At 40.2% G+C, this 19,827-nt stretch overlaps 1 protein-coding gene across 1 annotated transcript in view; it reads left to right on the top strand.

The window, feature by feature from the left end:
• The window catches only part of CCDC170 (coiled-coil domain containing 170), a 78,960-nt gene that overhangs the window by 12,818 nt on the left and 46,315 nt on the right, over window positions 1-19,827 (top strand). Inside the window, exons 2-3 of the mRNA XM_054570124.1 lie at window positions 14,350-14,478; window positions 15,787-16,043. Of these exons, the coding sequence (XP_054426099.1) occupies window positions 14,350-14,478; window positions 15,787-16,043 (386 nt within the window). The remainder of the gene's footprint in view (window positions 1-14,349; window positions 14,479-15,786; window positions 16,044-19,827) is intronic.

Consider the following 19,827-nt stretch of genomic DNA (forward strand, 5'->3'; position numbering starts at 1 on the left):
TTCACAAGGACTAAAGTTTGTAATTTTGTTCCCTCGAAGGTAAGTATTTGATAGATATTTTAAACGTTTATTCTTATCTATCAAGATGTGGTTCAATACTTCATGACCTCACCTTCCCAGCGCATCTCTACCAACTGTCTCCTATGATCTCCAGTTTCTTCTGAAACTCATACTTAGGTTCTAGGTTGATTTTGAGCCAGGGCTAATTTTAAAAATATGAGGTGTATAATTTTCTATTTTTACAAGAGGTGAGAGCAATTTCACCTATATTTGTCCCAAGAGGACTTTGTTTAGCAATAGTAAGGTGTTAGTATAATAAAGTAAATAAGTTCAACCAGGTGTTTTTAATCTTTGATATGCCAACCTTAAAGACCAGAGGAGAAGAAGCCTTTCCATTCAGTTTATTCATCTACTCATCTGTCCATCTGTCCATCCATCCATCTATCCATCCATCCATCTACCCATACATTCATTCATTTATTCAACATACATTGGCTGAATATCCATTCAACAGACACTGGTGGGGGTGTTCACCATGTGTAGGAAATGTGCTTGGTGCTAGGGATACGAATATAGTTGGTTCTAGGTTTTGCTCTTAAACCCATGACCTTGTAGCTGAATCATTCATTTATTAACATTCAATTTGTTTTTTGTAAGTACCTAACTCTGTGCCAGTGAGAGCAGACACAGCCCTGTCCTCATGGAGCTTACAGTCTAGCGGTGGACCTAAAAGGTGGCGTGGAGGGTAAGGGCTGTGCTCTCCAAAGGTGGCTTGTGGCTGCGGCGGGTATGCAGAATGATTAATGAGAGGTTCAGGAAGGAAACAGTTGCATTTTTATTTACCCGAATCTCATCCTAATTCATATTTTTGTGTCTCATCTTACTTAATGTATATTTTTGTGTAGATTTGGTAAGGTGCCTAATATGTACAGTAGTACATATATACCCTTTATACATAAATAACACTCAAGTTTATTCCATAAATTCATACGCATAAGTTTACATAAACAAAAACACTTGCAGACCTCAGGTTTAAAGCATAGGTTCAGGGTCGGATAGACTTGTGAGTTTGAAGTCGGTTTCTGTCACTTGCTGCCTGTGGGGCCCTGGCCAGCCTTGAGCTCCTTCTCCTTTCCAAGGCTGAGCTAAGGGCAGCGCAATGCTGTTGGCAAAGTGCTTAAGTTGTGTCTGTTTATATCAAGTCCTCGGAAAATGATGACTAATGTTACTAATGTTATTAGTCGTGTGATAAACATTAAAAGTGAGGCATATTCAAAGTTACAAAGGAAGCAATGAGAAGGGATTAATGAAGCAATGACCCTTAATGTCATATAACTGTTATAATAAATTATTGGTGCTACTTTTTGTGTAATATGCACCAAGATCCTTAAAAATTTTAATTCACTTCAACCCAGATGTTTCCCTTCCAGGAATTGATCCTAAAGAAACAATTGGAAATTCCAACAGATTTGTAATAGTGACAAATTGGAAAAAGAACTAAGTGTCTAAATGTGGAATAGTCAGATTAATTTACAGCTTTATAATGGAATACTGGGCCTGTCTTAACATTTTAAAGAATACTGGGAACATACTAGTATTTAGTGAAGAAGATAGGATGTAAAGGAATAGTGTGGTTCCAATTATGTTTTTGACAAAAAGCACACTATTGACATTGGTCTCCCTTTATTTTTGGATGCAGTTTTGGCATCCATCAGGATTTTAAATCCTGATGTGGAAATGCTTTAAAATGGTTAAATCAGCTTAGACTATACAACAATTGAGAATTTGGTAAGTTGCTTTGATATAGGAGAGCTCTACATCCACCTACCAAGACATATTTTCCAAGCATTCAGGTAATGAGGAATGTAAGCTTCATGCCTGGACAAGAGGTCCCACGAATGTGTTTTTGATATTAACTTAGTTACTGATGTCAAATGATATTCAGAGGATTGGCCCATGAAGATGCATTAATTCATTCTGTGCTCTGCTTCGAAATTATCCTAAAAAAGCCAGAGCCCCAGAGAGATGGCTACGTGGACTCCATGGTCTTGAGCTTTCTACTCAGAAGTGTCTTTACTGAATGGGGGCTTAGCATTAGCCGCTGGATTCTCTCACGGGCGGGCGTTGACCTGTTGTCGTGCTTTCCTGCAGTGAAGAGCTGTGCTGTTGCTGAGACACTTGTTTGCTTTACCCTGTGGATTGGCTGATTCATGTGGATCTGCTCAGAAAGTCAGGCTGTGGCCCCGTCTTGCTAGGGCACAGCACCAACAGTATGTGTGTAACACTCGTTTCCTCTTATTCTTAGTTTTAAATTTTTTTTACTTTCTGTTTTTCTTGGTTTGACGTTGACTAAGAAATAAATGCAAAACTTTGGATGGAAGTTAAAGTCATTCTCTGAACTCTAGACCTTTGCTAAACTGTAAAGATTAGGGGAAACCCTAACAGGGTGGGGACTGCTAATCAGTTATTGGAAAGTATGTTCCAGAACACCCACAAACTCAAAGGGAAGGCGACTTCTCTCCTGTCAGGCCTGATGGTTATGTGACACAGCCATGGCTTCTGGTTTGGCAGTGGTGAGGACAGGCTGAGGCAGGGCGGAGTGGGGGAAGCTGTGGGCTTCCTAAACCAACCTGCCGCCAGTGCCGAGGGCTCAGTAGACGTCAGCCAGCTCCAGGGGCCCATGGCACCTGATACCGCGGACGAGGATGGGATGAGAGTGTGGAGGGGATCAAGTAGGAGGGCTAAGATATCAGTGAAAACAACATCCATCCATCCATTATGCATTCATTCTACAAATGGTTATTAAGCACTTGCATTGTGAGGTCCTGAGTGGATGCTAGCAGGGTATGACATGGGGAACATCGCCTTCTTTTGAGGGAGTGAGACATTAAGTACTTAGTTATACATATAGTTTATTCATTACCATTGTGCGAGGTGCTGTGAAGGACAAGCACAGGTCACTATGAGGGGACAGTTGAAAGAAAGCAGCGTGGTTAGTGGGGATTCTGACTGATCAGATTCTAACAGAAACCAGGCTGAGGAAAACGGATTGAGAAGACGTACTAAAAATATTTTTAATTTTTTAACTACAGTTGACATTCAATATTGCATTAGTTTTGGGTGTATACCATAGTTGTTAGACATTTATATAACTTGCAAAGTGAATCTCCCAGTAAGTGGATTGCGAAGACTTTTCAGCTGTAACCAGGAGAAGAGGGAGAGGGTTACGATTAAGGTGTATACCCTGCCCGTTCGTTGATTTTCTTGTTGTTCTCTGAGCCCTTCTCTGACCTTCCCCAGCTGCCTCCTGCTCTGTCCTTTATGAGAATGTGACGCGGGTCATGGAGGAGAGAGGGTGAACTCTGGGTACAAAGGGAGGAGTTCTTTCAAAAGGAAGGGGTCTCTAAGCAGGAGTCTGCCCACTTCAGTCTGTCCAACAGGGCGAGCTGAGCACATTCTTATCACCTTCCTGTAAGGACAGATGCTAAGTGTTGCAGTGTAAAGTTTGAAATCTGCCTTTAATCCTATTTATTCTGGACACAAAAGAGAAAAAGTAATTCTACAGACTTAATTATGGATCTTGTAAGTATTCTTACAGGAAGGTTATAAATTATTTGACTTCTTTGTAAAGTAAAACCTCCAGATTACATATTGCTAACGTTTCCCACTGTCTACTCCTTTTGTCCAAAATGGGTGTCCGTGGAGGCTTTGCATACAAGCTGGCAGGAGCGTGGGGCTGGACATCATGCCTTGCTTCTAACAGAAGCCACGCCGCTGGAAATGATGACACAGTGTCGTTTTTATTGAGTTTTCTTTGGGTGGTGCTAAGGGCCACCTTGGAAGAGAAAGCAAGGATTTAATGCAACACAGAAGTTACTTAGGTTATTTTCCCTCTCTGGCTTGTCTTTTGTTATTTGGAGATCCTTTTTTTACCAGTTAATAAAAACATTAAAAATCATTGAATTGTTTTAATTTTTGAAGATTCCTACTATTTTGGCTATAATCTTATTTATATTCCCTTTATTTTAATGATGAACTTCCTGTCCTAAATGTAGTCAAAACGTTGTCCTTGCACGACAAACACGTTCCAAGTATTGCTGGAAACTCTGCGATTCTTTCTCCTTCTGCCTTCTTTGTGATGCCAAGGTTCAAGTTCAGGATTTCCTGTTGCCTCTGCAGCCAGGAAGGAATAGGAATTCACAAACCCAGAATTCAGTTTCTTAAGTCTGAAGATCAGGATGTGAAAATTGAGAACCTAGTAAATTGGCCTTTTCACACCTGCTTTCAATTGTCTTTTGTCTAATTAATTAAGAAATAAATTTTAATATTAAAGTTAGTCACTTCAGAGATAATGAGCTTTGGTGGGCATCCTTCAGATCATTAAAAATACTTTTTATGTTCATACTTTATGCCTGTAAAATATATTATTTTGTTTAACATTGTATTTTAAGGACAGAAATGGTATCATACTGTAAAGAGAGACTCTTAAAAGCAGCAAGAGGAGTTAATTACCAAATGTTTGCCAGATGGAAGGAGGGGGGGACAATGGGTGAGGAGGTGAGGGGATTAAGAAGGACAAATAGGTAGTTACAGAATAGCCACGTGGATGTAAAGTACAATGTAGGAAATGGAGTCGCCGAAGGACACATGCTCACGAACCATGGACATGAACAATGGTGGGGGGATTGTCTGAGCGAGGGGGGCGGTGCTGGGTGGAGGGGGGCAGAGGGGGGAAAGTCAGGACAACTGTAATAGCATAAGCAGTAAAATAATTTTAAAAATAATTTACTTTATTTAAAAAATAGTATGTTTATGAGATCTATCCATGTTGCTCCAAATCATTCAGTCCTCTTACCTGCGTGTTCTGGGTGGGACTACGTGGATATAGCGTATTTGACTAGCCTACGGACACAGGCAGCCGTGAGCGTAGGTGCCGAGCTGGGAGCTGAGCTGTGGGTCACAGGGTGTACGCCAGAGCGCCTCCAGCGGCGGCAGGGTCGTAGTGCATGTCCGTTCATTAAACACACTTTAAAATTATTTTTTAAATTATACAGCACATAAAAAGTACAGTAACAATTAAATTAAGTAAAAAAATAAAAAATAAAAAATTAAATTTTACAGCACAGAAAAGCAATCGTTGCTTTCAGACCCACACCTGCTTTTTGATATTTGGTAATAGAATTTCCGTGTTAAGCCTAAATCGCCTCGTTTTTATTACCATATGAACAGTCCCGACTCATAGAGTTGTTGTGAAGGGTGAATAGGAATAGTCCCTGGCACAGTAAATATTAGTTGCAACGTATATATGGACTGGTTCTTGAAAATTCCCAAAAGGAATGGCATCTAAGTTTTTCACCCAATGAAAAGAAAACTTATTTTTTTTAGGAGAGCAATCATATTAAGAATATTTTGGAATGCTATTTCTTTTAGTAGAGGTATTGAATCAGAAGGGTTTTTAAGTGAGTGATACCAGAGACAAAAGAGATGGGAAAAGAATGTAAAAAGAATAGACCAGCTTTTCCACGAAACTTGATTTTATGCAGAAATGTCTTCTCCCAAACCCTTCCCCACAACTGCTAAGATAGAGATGCTTAGATTTATTTCCTGGATCCCACGCTCATTGCACTATTCCCTGGAGTCACTAGGGAGCCCCTGGAAACCACATGCAGATAATAAGAGAGAAAACAGAAAAACCCAAGAGGGCCAGAAAAGTCCTTCAAAGAAGGGTGAAGACCTGCCGATGAGTCAAAAATGGACTGGAGTGAGGACTGGGTTGGAGAAATACATTTTTCAAGACTTGATTTATACCCTGTAAATTAGGGAAGAAACTTCGCTTGGTAGGAAGAAGTTGGAGGCGAGGGGAGAGGATCTTGGCGGGGCAGTGCAGGAAGCCTGAAGAAGGAGGGAGGGAGGGAGGGGAGGAGAGGGAGAAGGAGAGAAAAAGGGAGAAGGAAAGAAGGGGAGGGAGGGGGAGGCGGAGGGGAGACATTCCATAATGAAAGAGCCTTGGTCATGCAATTGTGCACTGCAGTATGGAAAAAGGCTGGAACAAAAGGAGAGTGCTTATAGGATAGGAAGATAGGAATGGACTAGGAGGTTTTATGTCAGAGGTAGGCAGTCATTTCTTCTCATTTTTATGTCTCTGGGATAATATGACAACTAAGTACCGTAGTAGCAAGACTGGCCCCAAGACATTGTTCCTAGGTCAGATAATTGGACACATTGTGTGGTACATTAGGAACACGCGTATGTCTTCTTTATGCCATTGAGCTTTGAAACCGTCCTTTATTCTGAAAAGACTGTGAGGCACCCTGTGAGGCAATTTCAATCATTATCATAATATCAGTAACAGAATCAAATCATGTGTAGCTAGCTTTTTAAAATTAACATAAAATTGCTTCATGGGTTAGCTGGAAGATACCTAATAATAACTTAGATTGTCCTTACGTAAGGACAAATGGATGAGTTTTTTATCTTGCCATTTTGAGTAGGGTAAAATTAGAGGGTTTTTTTTTTTTTTTAAAGTGAGGATTGTTTAATACTTATAGAAAAAGTTGAAGGATTTCCAAAAATTTTTACAAACTCCAGGAAGTCTTAATTAAGAGAGCAGAACTGCTGATAATGCCTACTCTTACATGCCTTTGAGTCTCCTATGCTACCTGGATTGTTTCTTTGTCCTGGCGTTCTTCATAAAGATACTGCATAGCAGAGTTTGTCATTTTTGTCCATTCTTGTACTTGCTACTTTTTTTTTAATTTTAAGGGATAATGTTTACTCTGATTGTGAAAGTAATACATGGTCATTGTAAAGAATTTGTAAAATACAGAAACAATAAAGAAGAGAATAAAGATAGCCACAATTAACCTTTTCTTTTCAGTATTTTTCTTATCTTTAAATGATATTTAATGATATAAATAATGCATAAATGTATACGTCTTAAAAAAAGCAAACCATTTGCTCCCCCCCAGCTCCAATTCTAGTGTCTGCCCCAGATGTAAGTGCTGTTATTAAAGAGATGTGTGTTCTTTCACCTTTTACTTTTTTCCCCTGCTAAAAATATTTGTATAAAAGGCATAGTCCTTTTCCTGTTGTGTATTTTATGAAAAATGGTATCAAACTTTATAAATCCTCACTTTCTTATCTTGGAGATATCACTGTGTCCAAACATTCAGCTCTGTCTCATAGTATGAAAATGCCTCTGTTTAGTAATTGCCCTGTCAACAGGAGTGTATATTGTTTCAACTCTTCCCCCTGTTTTTGCCATTAGAAATAGTAATGCAATGAACACCCCGTACGTGTCTCCATGCACGTGTGCGGGTATTCTTCAAAGGGAGACAACAGGGGAGTCGAGCTGCTGGGCCAGTCAGCATTTACATGAAAGTTTTTAATACGTACGGCTGAATTGGTAGGGTGTCCAAAGGATGTAACCATTTTATATGCCTGGCAGCTACATAGGAAAACAACTTTTTCTTTATACTTTGCTAACACCTAATAGTATAAAACCTTTCATGTTTTTCCCAAACAGATGTATCAGAAATGGTGTGTCTTTGTTTTGATTCTCATTCCCCTGATTTTTAAGGAGATTGAGCATCTTTTCATGTGTTGGGGGCCATTCCTTTTTCTTTTAAGGGGAAATTTATCTATCCATTCATCCATCCATTTTTGTTGGATTGTTTGTGATTTTCTTACTAACCGTAGGTATTTAAAAATATTCTAGGTTTTAATCTTTGATACAGTGTACACTTTTAAAGTGGATTGCATATGCCAAATTCTTTTCTGGAAATTTTGTATCACTTTCTGTTTCAACGAGCCAGGGTGTTAGCATGTCTTTCTCATGGAACTCTCTCATAATATATTGTACTTGATTATTAAGTATATCTCAAGTGTTGCTAAGTTTAAAGATCAGAAATAATATCTCATTGATATTATAATTTGTACTTAATTGATGACCAGGGAGGTGAGATATTTTTCACTTTATTAACCATTTATAATACTTCTGATAATTGTTAGTTTTTTAATATAATTTTTCTTTTAAAGCATTGGTTTCTTATTGGTTTGAGTAGATTCTTTGTATATTAAAGTTTTGACTATATTACTTTTGCAAATATTTTTCCAGTTTGCTCTTAAATTTTAAATCCTTTTTACCCATTTTTAATGTATAGAAGTTTTAAAATGTTGTCATCTGTGATTTTTTGATGTTCTTTTGCTTCTATGCTTAGAAAATCCTTTCAAGACAAGGTAAATATGAATTTATAGTACTTTTTATTATTACATTTTTAATATTCAATATTTTAAGTCTATCTTAAATTTATTTTGGCTTATAATGGGTAATGCAGCTCCAATCTTTCTTTCTTTTTCCTCTAGTAATTAGCTTCACTATGTATTGACCAATAGCTTCTTTCCCTACTCTTTCTGATGTGTCTTTTTTCACACGCTAAATTCTTCTGAGGACTAGGGACTGGGGACTCTTCCTGGGAATCATTGACCTTCCTGTTAGTTTCCTGCTGAGTATCACATTCTTTTAGTTAGATATTTTTCAAAATGGGAATATTTTTAAAGGACATTAAAAAAAATGCTTCTAAGTCACCAAAGGGCCACTTAGTTAAAAAAAAACAAACTAGACACGTCTAGTTTAAAAATGGTAACGTGCAGTTAGCACTTCTCCCTTCTATTCCTGGAAACAAGCCACAAGCAGCAAAGAAAATGAGAAACAAACTTCATTTTTTGACCTAACTGAGAGATGGCTGCACTTCTACATCACAAAATAAGTGGAAGGCCTTCCGAAAGCAGCAGCGGCTGAGTGCATGGGGGGGGCTCCAGAGACGGAGCGAGCGGAGGGAGCTGGGGAAGCTCTGTCTCCAGCGACAGTGGCAGACTCAGAGAAGTCAAACAGAAATAACATGTTAGTAAGAGAAGACTGAGGTGTGTGGACTGGCAGCAGGGGCTTCTCTGTACCTCCCTGGGTTCAGAGAAGTAGGAGAGGGAGGGCTAAGGAAAAACCACACCACAAGCCAGGTTTGTAGGCAACTCAGGAGCATGGGCTCATGGGAGGAGGTCCGTGTTGCGATAAAGCCTTTAGTTGCTTCTCTCCATGGGCTGGAACGATTTATAGGTCAAATAAATTTATGCACAAAGCCCTGTGTCTCAGGGAAACTCCTGCTTGGCTGGAACAGGAATGACCCTACTCTGTCACTCCTATGTGCACACACACCTTTTCCACAGCCGGTGCAGCAAAAACTCACCTCCTACTCAGCAATCTAAAAGGAAACAGTGCAGGAAGTATTTGAGGTTACGACAGCGGCAGCAGCAATAACATCAACAAGAAACCGGCGTCAGGGGGTAAGGAATAGGAAAAACATGACAGACGAAGAATATCTTCCAGAAACTTGCTATGATGCAAGAAAAAGTTGTGACCAAACACTTCACTGTAAACAAACAATTGAAAGAAGCCAATACTTACCTGAAGCGTGTTCAGAAAGCAGAGAACTAGGACCTCAAGAAAGATATGGCCAGGAGGGAAGGGGGGATGAAATGTGATCTGACAGAGCTCAGGAGAGACAGAGATAGTGAAACTCACGGAGATAACAGCAAGATTGCCAGGCACACAGGGAGACCCACAGGCACCAAGAAGGAAGGAGGGGAAAAAATGACTTGGCAATGAAGAATTAGAAAGGAATAAGCAGGAAAGAGTGAACTGAAATACATGTAAAGGAGATTAAGCATATGTCTGTTTAGAGTCTCCTAAAAACTACTAGCATAAGAGAGGAAGGAAAGTGAGCGGTAGCATAAGCATTTTGATTTCCGTCATCTAATGACTTGGAGCTACAGTTGCAAGGGAAGTACTTAGAATTATACTTAGAGATCAAAAAATTAGAAGTTGGAAGGGAAGGACGAAAGGGGTAAAGAAGAGGAGATACACCATTGTAACAAATTAGTAGAAATTATCTACATAGAGGGATGCAAGGTATCTAAAAGGTATTATTTAAAGTTATAGTTATAAACTTAAAACTAGGACAAAAATACAAACCTTCCTAATTATCAGATGAAACACACAAAACATAACAAAGCAGACAAACACCATAGTGAAAGATTTTGAAAGAGTGATAAAGAAGCATCGATAAAATAATGCAGCAGAACTAAGACCAAGGTTCTCTGTCACCTTAACAGGTATAATTGTAGTAAAGTCATCCAATACGGAAAAAAGAATTTTAGAATGGATCACAAAGTCAAACCCAACTTTATTTATATATGAGACTTCTGAAACAACGTGACACAAAAAGGATGAAAATAAAAAGATGGAAGAAAGGTATAATGAGTCAGATGCAAACAAAAAGAAACCAGGGATCATGGTCTAAATATCAGAAAAGGCTGAACTCCGAGCAGAAAGGATTAAATGAGACAATTATGGGCACATTCTGATGCTGTGTGATACGATTCACAACGAAGATATGAAAGCTCTGAATCGGTGCCAAATGCAATGCCACCAGCATTCACAAGGCAAGAATGCAAGGGCTGTAAGGTGATAGAGAACTGTAGTAGTAACGGGAGATTTTAACTCACTGCTCAGCTCATGATAGAGTAAAATGATAGGCAAGGCTAGAGGTGCCTAATTAAAGTAATGAATAAGGTAGAACTAATTGATACACCCTGCACTCCAAGCTCTGAATACAGAGGATACACCTTCCATTTAAGTGCCCAAGGGACAGTCATAAAATCGAGCATTCACAAGAACCTCAATAGACTCCCTGAGGTAGAAATGACCTAGCGAGGATGATGATGAAAGTACATAATGCTGGGTGCAGTAAGGGCACTTTCCCATCCCACTGGCTCCAGTTCTGCGTGGACAGGGGCCAACCACGTTGGTTGGTATACACTAGCGAATGTCACCCCTGAATGCAGACAGTGTTCTGCGGGCACAGCGCAATAACGTAGAAATCTGTAACAAACCCAGGAAACAAGGGCCTTCACTGCAGCAAAGCTCTTCTCTCTGGTCAGAGCAGAAGTCCAAACCAAATTAAAGACTATCTGGAAGATAACCATGAAGAACACTCCATAATGATCTACGGTATGGAAGAGAAGGGCTAAGAGGAAAAGCTTAGCTGTAAATAAATACACTCAGGTATCCTTTGCAACAATGGAGGCTGGGAAGTCCCAAGATCTGCAGCTGGCAAGCTGGAGACTCGGGAGAGCTGGTGGTTTACGTTCCACCCTGAGTCTGAGTCTACAGACAGGAAGAGGCTGATGTCCCAGCTTCAGGCAGAGAGCACAGACTCTCCTGCTCAGCCCTTTTGTTCTATCCAGACCTTCAGTGGATTGGATGAGGCCCACCCTCATAGGGAAGGACAACCTGTTTTACTCAATCAAATGCAAATGTAAATGCAAATGTTAATCTCATCTAGTCCAACTGTTAATCTAATCCAGAAACTCCCTCACAGACACACCCAGCATCATGTTTACCCAAATATCTGGGAACCCTGTGACTCAGTCAAGTATAAGCATAAAATTAATGATCATAGCTAAGGGACATATACTTTCTGAACAAATGGCAAAAAATGATTTTAGTTGGAAGACTGAAAAAGAATTTACACGATGTCAATTCTCCTTAAATTTATTTATGAAATGAATGCCATCCCATTAAAAATATCAACAGGATTTTTTTTTTTTTGGCATTTGATAAGCTGATTCTGAAATTCACAAGGCAACGTGCACAAGAAAGAGTAGCCAGAATATTCTGAAGAGAAGCCCTAGTATGTCCTAAAATACATGACTGAGCGCTGAGCTGCCTCTTCAGCCTCGCCCCCATTGTCCTCCATCTGTTTTTGTCCTTCAACCTCACTGCCTTCTCTCAGATCCTTGATCACACAGGCTATACCCCTATCGTAGGACCCTTGCTTGGACTTTTTGCCATTTGAATGATGTGCTGTTGTTCCTGCTTCAGTAAGTTTTGCCTTTTTAATTCCTACCTAATCAGAACTTCTTTAGAGACATCTTTCCTTTCTTTCCTTGTGAGAGGGGAACTCAAGAGTTAAAGATTTTAGCTTCAGTCATAGTTGATAGGCTTAAGTGGTTAATGCAGGTGGAACAAACTATTATTCCAGGAACTGGAATGCATGACTCTAGGAAGTCGACCTGCAATCCAACCTTTGTGCCCTAGGGAGTCTGGAGATGGTATCTGAGCCTGATGTTTCAGGGGGGGAACATCTGTGATGTGCAGGTAAAGAATTGTTGATCAACAGATAAAGAAGTGCTAGGAAAATTGCAGCACCTCCTTTCCAATTAACCTTTTTTTCCAAACCCCTTACCTACCCTTTCTTCTCCTTATAAAAAGGTTGGCTTGAGGTGAGATATTAGGGTTTTTGAGGGTACATACATAACTCGCAGTCTTTTCAGATTACCAACATCTGTGTAAAGTGCCTATAAAGATTCAATCCTTGTTTCTACTTATTTGTTCTGTGAACCAGTGACAAGCAGCACAAACGCCAGCTTTTCTGGTTTCATTTGCATTCATTTCAGTTTGTAATTATGCAGTTATTAATATGGTTTTCCTTTGAATGATGTTTTTCTTATTAGACTGTAAACTCAGTGCCTAACCCCAGAGTAGGCTTTCAGTAAGCATTTACTGGTAAATAATCTCCAGTCTGTGGACAATGACCTAGCTAGCATCAGTCTTGGAAACTCAGTAACCTAGTCTCTTCCAGTGTCAAAGGTAATGACATCTTCACGTGTAGTTTTTTTCACCAATGGACATTTGAAGATGTTCATGTTTCTGGTAGTGTTCTGCGTTTGGCTGCAACCTCCTAAAATGAAGGGCCGTATCTGAACTGTCTTCTGTGCCTCTGAATATTATGTCCAATGGACATGATATATTTTCATAAGAAGGAGATGCAAAATGATGGTATGAGTATATCATTGCCTAAAAAATGATGTTAGTCATTGGAAGAAATAATCATAGCAATTCAAGAACCTATTTTCTTAATGAATTTTATAAATTGTATGCCAAACACAACTAGAGATCCAAACTCTCAAAGAGATCTAGGTCCTCACGCATGGCAGATTTTAGAAACTATTGCCCTGGTGGTCAGGGCGGAGAGGCTCCTTTTGAATGCCACACGAGGTTAAATGGGATGTGGCTCTCTTCTTAGGTGCAGTTAAGCTTCTTATGTCTTCTCCCCATGAGTACATACCTACCATCTTCTTGGCTATGTTGTTATTGGCAAACGTTGGCTATTACTAAGTGCACTGAAGGTTTTGTTTGGCATTTTGTGGACTGAAACGCTCTAGCCATGACGACGCTTGTTGAAAAGTTAAGAGCTTTAGAATGACTTTTGCATTCATGAGTATTTCCAAACAGTAGTCTCTGGCAGCTGAGTGGCTGGGCAGTCATAAACAGGTTTTACTGGTGTGTCCCTGGAGGCCACTCAGATAATTCCAGGAAACCCTCCTTTATGCGACCTCTTTCTTGTTCCTTCAGAAATGAGTGGCTTTCTTGTATGCCTTTCTCAAAGACCACAGACCCTGGAAACTCCACAGAGGTGGCTGTGAATATGTGTTCAAGCTCAAGGGAGAGGCGTTAGGGCGTTAAGACAGAAACAGAACCAGAGGTTGCAGGCTGTGACCTACAGGCCAAAGCCATCAAATCTGCTCTGCAGATGTGCTTATTTGGGTCAAATGGTATTTCTTTTTTAGTTGCCAAGCTGCAAAACTGGGATTTTTTTTTTTTTCAAGGAGTCTGAATATATGACTTGTCTTGAAAATTGAAACAGCTTGGCCAGGCTGGGATCCATATTTCTGCACTGGCAGCCATCAGTGGAACGGAGGGCTGTCTCCTTGTTGGGGGAGGAGGGAAGGGGCAAGGGTTCCTCAGGTGCCACTAGGCCGTCTCTGGTCTCAGGCATTCACCTGAGTCACCTTCATGACCTGGAGAGAGGCTGTGAGGTTGAGAATACACGGCACAGTGAATAATTACGAAGGAGCCTGCCTTCTAGTTTCTCGTGATGTCCCACTGTGCCTCTTCTGGCTGTTCCTTGTTGACCGAAGGTTCCGGTCAGAGCTCAAATAGCATTTAAGTCGGTGGGGTCGGGGGTTGAGGAAAATCTCAAAACTGACAAAGGCCAATTCTCAAATGCCATCCTGGGGGAGCACATGGTTCATTCCTGGGCTGCATCCTGCCTCCTTCAGCATTTGGAGAATGAGAATGAAATGATCTGAACAAAACACTTCTCCGGGTAGTGTTTTCAACACGTTTGGACTACAAAGAACGCGTCTGTATTTAATCTTGCTCTGCACAGCTGCACAGAAAAGGTTGTTTTCACTCTTCTTTATATTTTGTCTTTTGGGGAACGCTATCAGGAAATTTACGAGCATCTTTTGGAAACCCCGGTCACTCGGGAGCAATTAAACCACTATCGGAATGTGGCTGAAAACGCCCGAAGTGAACTTGCAGCAACTTTGGTCAAATTTGAATGTACTCAGTCTGAGGTAAGATTATGTATCTTCATAACTCAGAAAGGGGACTTTTTAACTTCTTGTAGAGTAAAGCAGAGCACTGAAGTGATTATAAACAGAACAGCGGGAACTTTTGCAAAGTTTATACTTATTTTCTTACTGTATGCCTACCTCCTAGTTGCAGAGAATTCCCGAAAGGTTATGCATTTGTCATGCTGCACAGAGAGATGATGTGGGCTGGATTCTAGATCTCAGAGATGTTCCACAGCCTTGAGAGACCTGGGGCACCTGAGCACTTTGGGTTGAAGCTGCCTGGGCTTTGGAAGACTATTAGCATCTCTTGGAATATGTCCCTTTACTGTGGATTGCTTATAGCCTGGGGCTCATAGGATGGAATTCTAAATACCTGTCTTGTGATAGTCCTGATTGGCTGGGGGAAATTCTAGGAAGGTGACTGGAATCCACCTCCCCCCTGGACTGGATCACGTCTGTTGTGGAAGTTCTGAGAGAAGCTCTTTAGACCCACTCTGCTCACAGCCTGGTGGCCCCGTGGGGCCTCGGTGTAACTGCGAGGTAACCGTCGGTTTCACTCGCCTGCCAGGACCTCGCTGAAAGATGAGTTGGTAGTGTGTGTGGGAGATGGATAGACAGAATAAATGTGTGATGCATGCTCCCAGTTCCTAAGAAGTACATGTGTTCATATCGGTTTCTGAAACAGTGGACTTGATAACTTAAAAGGGCACATACATCATTCCGCATCTTGATACCACAGAATTCATAAAAGTTAAAATGTTTCCTTTGTAAAAATCCTATAATGACCTTTTTTTCTCCCATATTTTCCCCAGAAATCTAAATATTATTTTTCTTTATCACTTACAGTAAAGGTCCAGAAGGCAAGTGGGAGAAATAGAGTGATATAGCCAATAGCCTGTATTTACTTGGGAAATGGTTGTGGCCATGAAATTACAAATACCTTGTAGGTTCCTCGTTTCATTTCAGCAGTTTTAGAAAATGGGTTGGCGTTGCAAAATATTTTATTGCCTTTTGCAAAATAGACCACAAATGTCTCCTGAGTGAGACTAAATTACCATAAGACATTGCTCAATTGGTTTTGGAAAAAAAAGAAAAAACAGAGCAAAACAGAACATGAAGTCCATTATTTAGGGCATAATTTCCCATCTGGTAATAAAGATACAAATATGAAAAAAAAAAGAAAGTAAAGGTGGATTAAGTCATGAATTAAAGAGTGAAATTTTAAATTACGTTTTGGGGTTTCGTAAAAGTACTTGAAACTTATGCCGTTGAAATCCTTTTTGTCTTTTTATTTCTTTTCCATGTTAGCTTCGAGACCTCCGATCCAAAATGCTTTCTAAAGAAGTCTCCTGTCAAGAATTGAAGGCTGAAATGGAGAAGTACAAAGAGAACAATGCCAGAAAATCATCTCTCCTCGCCTCTTTGAGAGACAGAGTTCAGGAGCTGGAGGAAGAATCGGCAGCACTTTCCGCATCTAAAATTAGGACGGAAATCACAGCTCACGCCGCAATCACGGAGAGCCAGGAGTTAAAGAAGAAAGTTGTAGAACTAGACGAGAAATTACAGTAAGGGCATTTCAATATATTTCTTAGTCGAGTTAGTGTTAAAATACTAGCAAGTGATAGCAGGATGTGCCTTTAGAAGCTCTGGAATTTTGCATTATTTTGTCTTGATACCTGATTTGAAAAACAAATTATTGACCTCAGATACGTATGGAGTCTTGAAATTTTTTCCCAAGTTCATTTCTAAAGGTCACCAAGAGTCTTAACAAACACAGCATCATCCTTTTTTCTGTCCTATTCATTAGGGCTGCAAATGCTTATATATATAATTTGGAAAATTTCCCCTAAGCAGAGGTTTAACCAGAGGTAGGGGTGATGGAGGTCGTGCACGGAGGGAGGCATTAGTTCAGAAGCTACATATAAAAATACTCCGGAAGCCCAGATCACCCCAAACACTGCTCGCTGGGTTTTATTGCCCGTCTATGCAGAGAATTCACGAATCTAGGTTTTCCACACTTGGCTCAGGCAAAAGATGATTATCGAGACAAAATTTTGCTGTGTATAATGCACATTGTTTTGCCCAAACTTCTGAGGGAAAAGTAAGGATACATGTTATGCATGGCAAAATATGGTAGTTGTTCTTAAAATATACTTTTAAAATTCTACATGCAACAACTTCATTAAGAAAATACTTGGTATTAATTTGGCATATTCCATCTTGCGGGGGAAAAATCCAACACTTCTAGTTCTTGTCCCATTTCTCCTTCCCCTTGTAGGAGAACTTAAAATGTTTTGTACGTATCCACTCTCCCAACTTCTTTCCTCTCTCCTCCCCGCTTGAACCTGCTCCACTGAGTCCACTCACTAAGCTGACCAATGACCACACATTGCAGATTAAATGATTTAATCTTTAGTTGACTTGCTATGAGTTCATCAGTGGCAGTTGGTTTCTCCCTGCAGCTCTGTCTTCGTTTGGCTTCTAGGACATGCTTGCTCGTGCCTGCTCCCCACCTGACCTTTCTAGCTGCTTTGTCGTGGTCTCTCTGGCTTTTTCCTTCTTATCTTCTTGACTTCCAAACATTGGAGTGCCCCAGGGCTCAGTCCCAGAATCCCTCTTTGTTTCTAAGCCCACCCTCTCAGTAATCTCATCTAGTCTGATGACTTTAAAATGATCTAAATGCTAGGGACTCCCACATTTCCATATCTAGCCTGGATCTCTTCCCAGAACTCAAGACCCACATATCTTACTACCTACTAGACATCTACACGTGGATGTCCAACAGGCACCTCAAACTCCACTTGTCCAGCACTGAGTTCCTGGTGTTTCCACAAAGTCCTCCTACATATTTTCTCATCTCATTTAATGATAATTTGTTCATTCTGCTAGTTGATCAAGTCGGAAAACTTGGATCATTATTGGTTCTCTTTCTCTTTCATACTCCCTGTCTAACCCTTCAATAAATCCTATCATCTATCTCTGCCATCAAAATATCTAGTTCTTGACAACATCCCATTGACACCCTCCTTGCCACTAACCTGATCCAAGCCACCATCGTCTTCCACCTGGGTTGTTATAGTCGCCTCCCAAGTGGTCTTCCTGCCTCTGCCTGTGCCCCACGGGGCCAGAGTGATCCTGTTAAAACCCAAAGTAGATCCCATCAGTCCTCTGCTCAGGACCCTCCAGCTTCTGTTCTCTCTCAGGTAAAGGCACTGTTTCCTATGATCTAAAGGGCTGATCCTGACCTCCTGTTGCATCCATTCTCTGCCTTATTCTTTCTATTCCAGCTCTCAGACATCTCTGCTGACCCTCAAATGCACCAGGCATGATCCTGCCCCAGGACTCTTGCACTCGCTAATCCCTTTTCCTAGAAAGCTTGTCCCCTCAGGCATTGCAGAGCTGCCTCTGCTCTGCCTTTAGGTCTTCATCAAAAGTTCCCTTCTTGGTGGGGCTTTGTGAGTGACCACACCTAAAATGTTACCCCGCTGCCCCCAAATATATCTTACCCCCTCTACTGCTTAATTTTTTTCCCTAGCCCTTTTATAATATACTATACATTCTATACACATTAATATTTTGGTTATTGTTTGTCTTCCCAACTAGACCATAAGCTCCATGAGGGCAAGGATATGTGTTTGTTTACTACTATATCTTTAGCACCTTTAGTAGATCCTGATGCTTAGTAGGTGCCCAATAAATATTTATTATATAAATGAGTAATAAAAATGATTTATGTTCATTATAAAATTTTTTAAAATATAGAAAAATGCCAAAAAGAAAATTGAAATCAAAACCTTATGATTCTCAAAAAGCTGTAGTTAACATTTTGCTGAACAGATTTTCAGACAGTTGTACATAAATGGCATCACGTAATGAACAATTTTTACTGAATAATATTATTGCTATTGTAGGAAGTCATTCATTATATCATTTTTAAAAAGGGTTTTATTTATTTATTCATTTTTAGAGAGAGGGGAAGGGAGAGAGAAACATCAATGTGTGGTTGCCTCTCATGTGCCCCCAAATGGCGATGCGACCCACAACCCAGGCATGTGTCCTGACTGGGAATTGAACCGGCGACCCTTTCATTCACAGGCCAGCACTCATCCACTGGGCCATATCAGCCAGGGCCATTATATCATTTTTAATGGTGATGGTATTCCATTGCTTGAAATATCATAATTTACTTAATCAGTTTTCTTTGCCATTTCTTGTAGGTATTTAGGTTAGTCCCACTCAAAAAATTATTCAAAACCAAGATGCAATGAATATCCATGTACATTCACATTTCCACATTTTGGTGATTATGTCCTTAGGAAAGACTCCTGGAACTTTGCTGGCTCAAAGTGAAATGCAAATAGAAGTGGAAAATAGTTTAGAAACCCTTAGAATAGAGAAGTAAGTTTAAAATCTTGGGGTTAGCGTATGGACTCTTTTATATAAATCAATCAGAGACATACCATTAATTGTACATTTCATGAGTCAGAGAGACTGAATAAATATTACCTTTCTCATGCTGAAAATAAGAATGTAGAGATATATTGATGTCGGTCTTTTATTGTTATACATTTTTCTAAATAGAAATATGATATGCTTTTGAGTCTGTGCAATTACGTGCTTTGTTAATCTTTGAATAGCATGAAAGAATATGCAGTAAACGCTCAACATGGCAAAAAGGTAAAGCAATAATCATGTTTATTATCTAGAGTACTGAAAAATGATACCAAATTACTGAAATGACTCTAATTTGCCTTTAAAATGTGTCTATTTTTTGATGATTTCATAGTCTCTAGCAGTTAAAGCATGAGAAACAGGCTGTGCTATCTCAGCAAACCGACCAGAGATTTGAAATCAAGTAAATATTTGTAGCAGAGGATAAATGGACCGATTTTCCTTGACTGGCCCCTTCCAATGCAGAGTTGTGCATTAAAAACTCTGGGTATGTGAGAAGTAATAATGACCTTTGCTGAATGATGAAGTACCTCTTTTCTGGAGAGTGGGAACACCCCCTGCTTCTGATGTATTTTTTTTTATTATGGTTATCCTAGGCCATGAACTAGGGGATACCAGAACTAGCCCTTATGGATCATTGAAAAGAAAATAAGTGTGGTCCCCTGGAACCAATGTAGCAGCACTGTCCTGCTTCCCCTTGAGGCCCCAACAGGGACCCATGGTGTTTGGCTCCATGTGGCAACCAGAGGCCTTTCTGCCACGTGTGCAGATCCTAGAAGGTTGGGGACAGCAGACAGAATCCATCCCCCTTGCTGTTACTAGGTCCAAGTTGCCACGAAGATTTCCTGACATTTTTGCAAAGTGTGGATGCCCCAGAGTTGCTTCTGCCTTCCTCCT

This window comes from Pteronotus mesoamericanus, unplaced genomic scaffold (assembly GCF_021234165.1).
Source record: "Pteronotus mesoamericanus isolate MK-2021 breed Mesoamerican mustached bat unplaced genomic scaffold, CSHL_Meso_final contig_20, whole genome shotgun sequence".
NCBI lineage: Eukaryota > Metazoa > Chordata > Mammalia > Chiroptera > Mormoopidae > Pteronotus > Pteronotus mesoamericanus.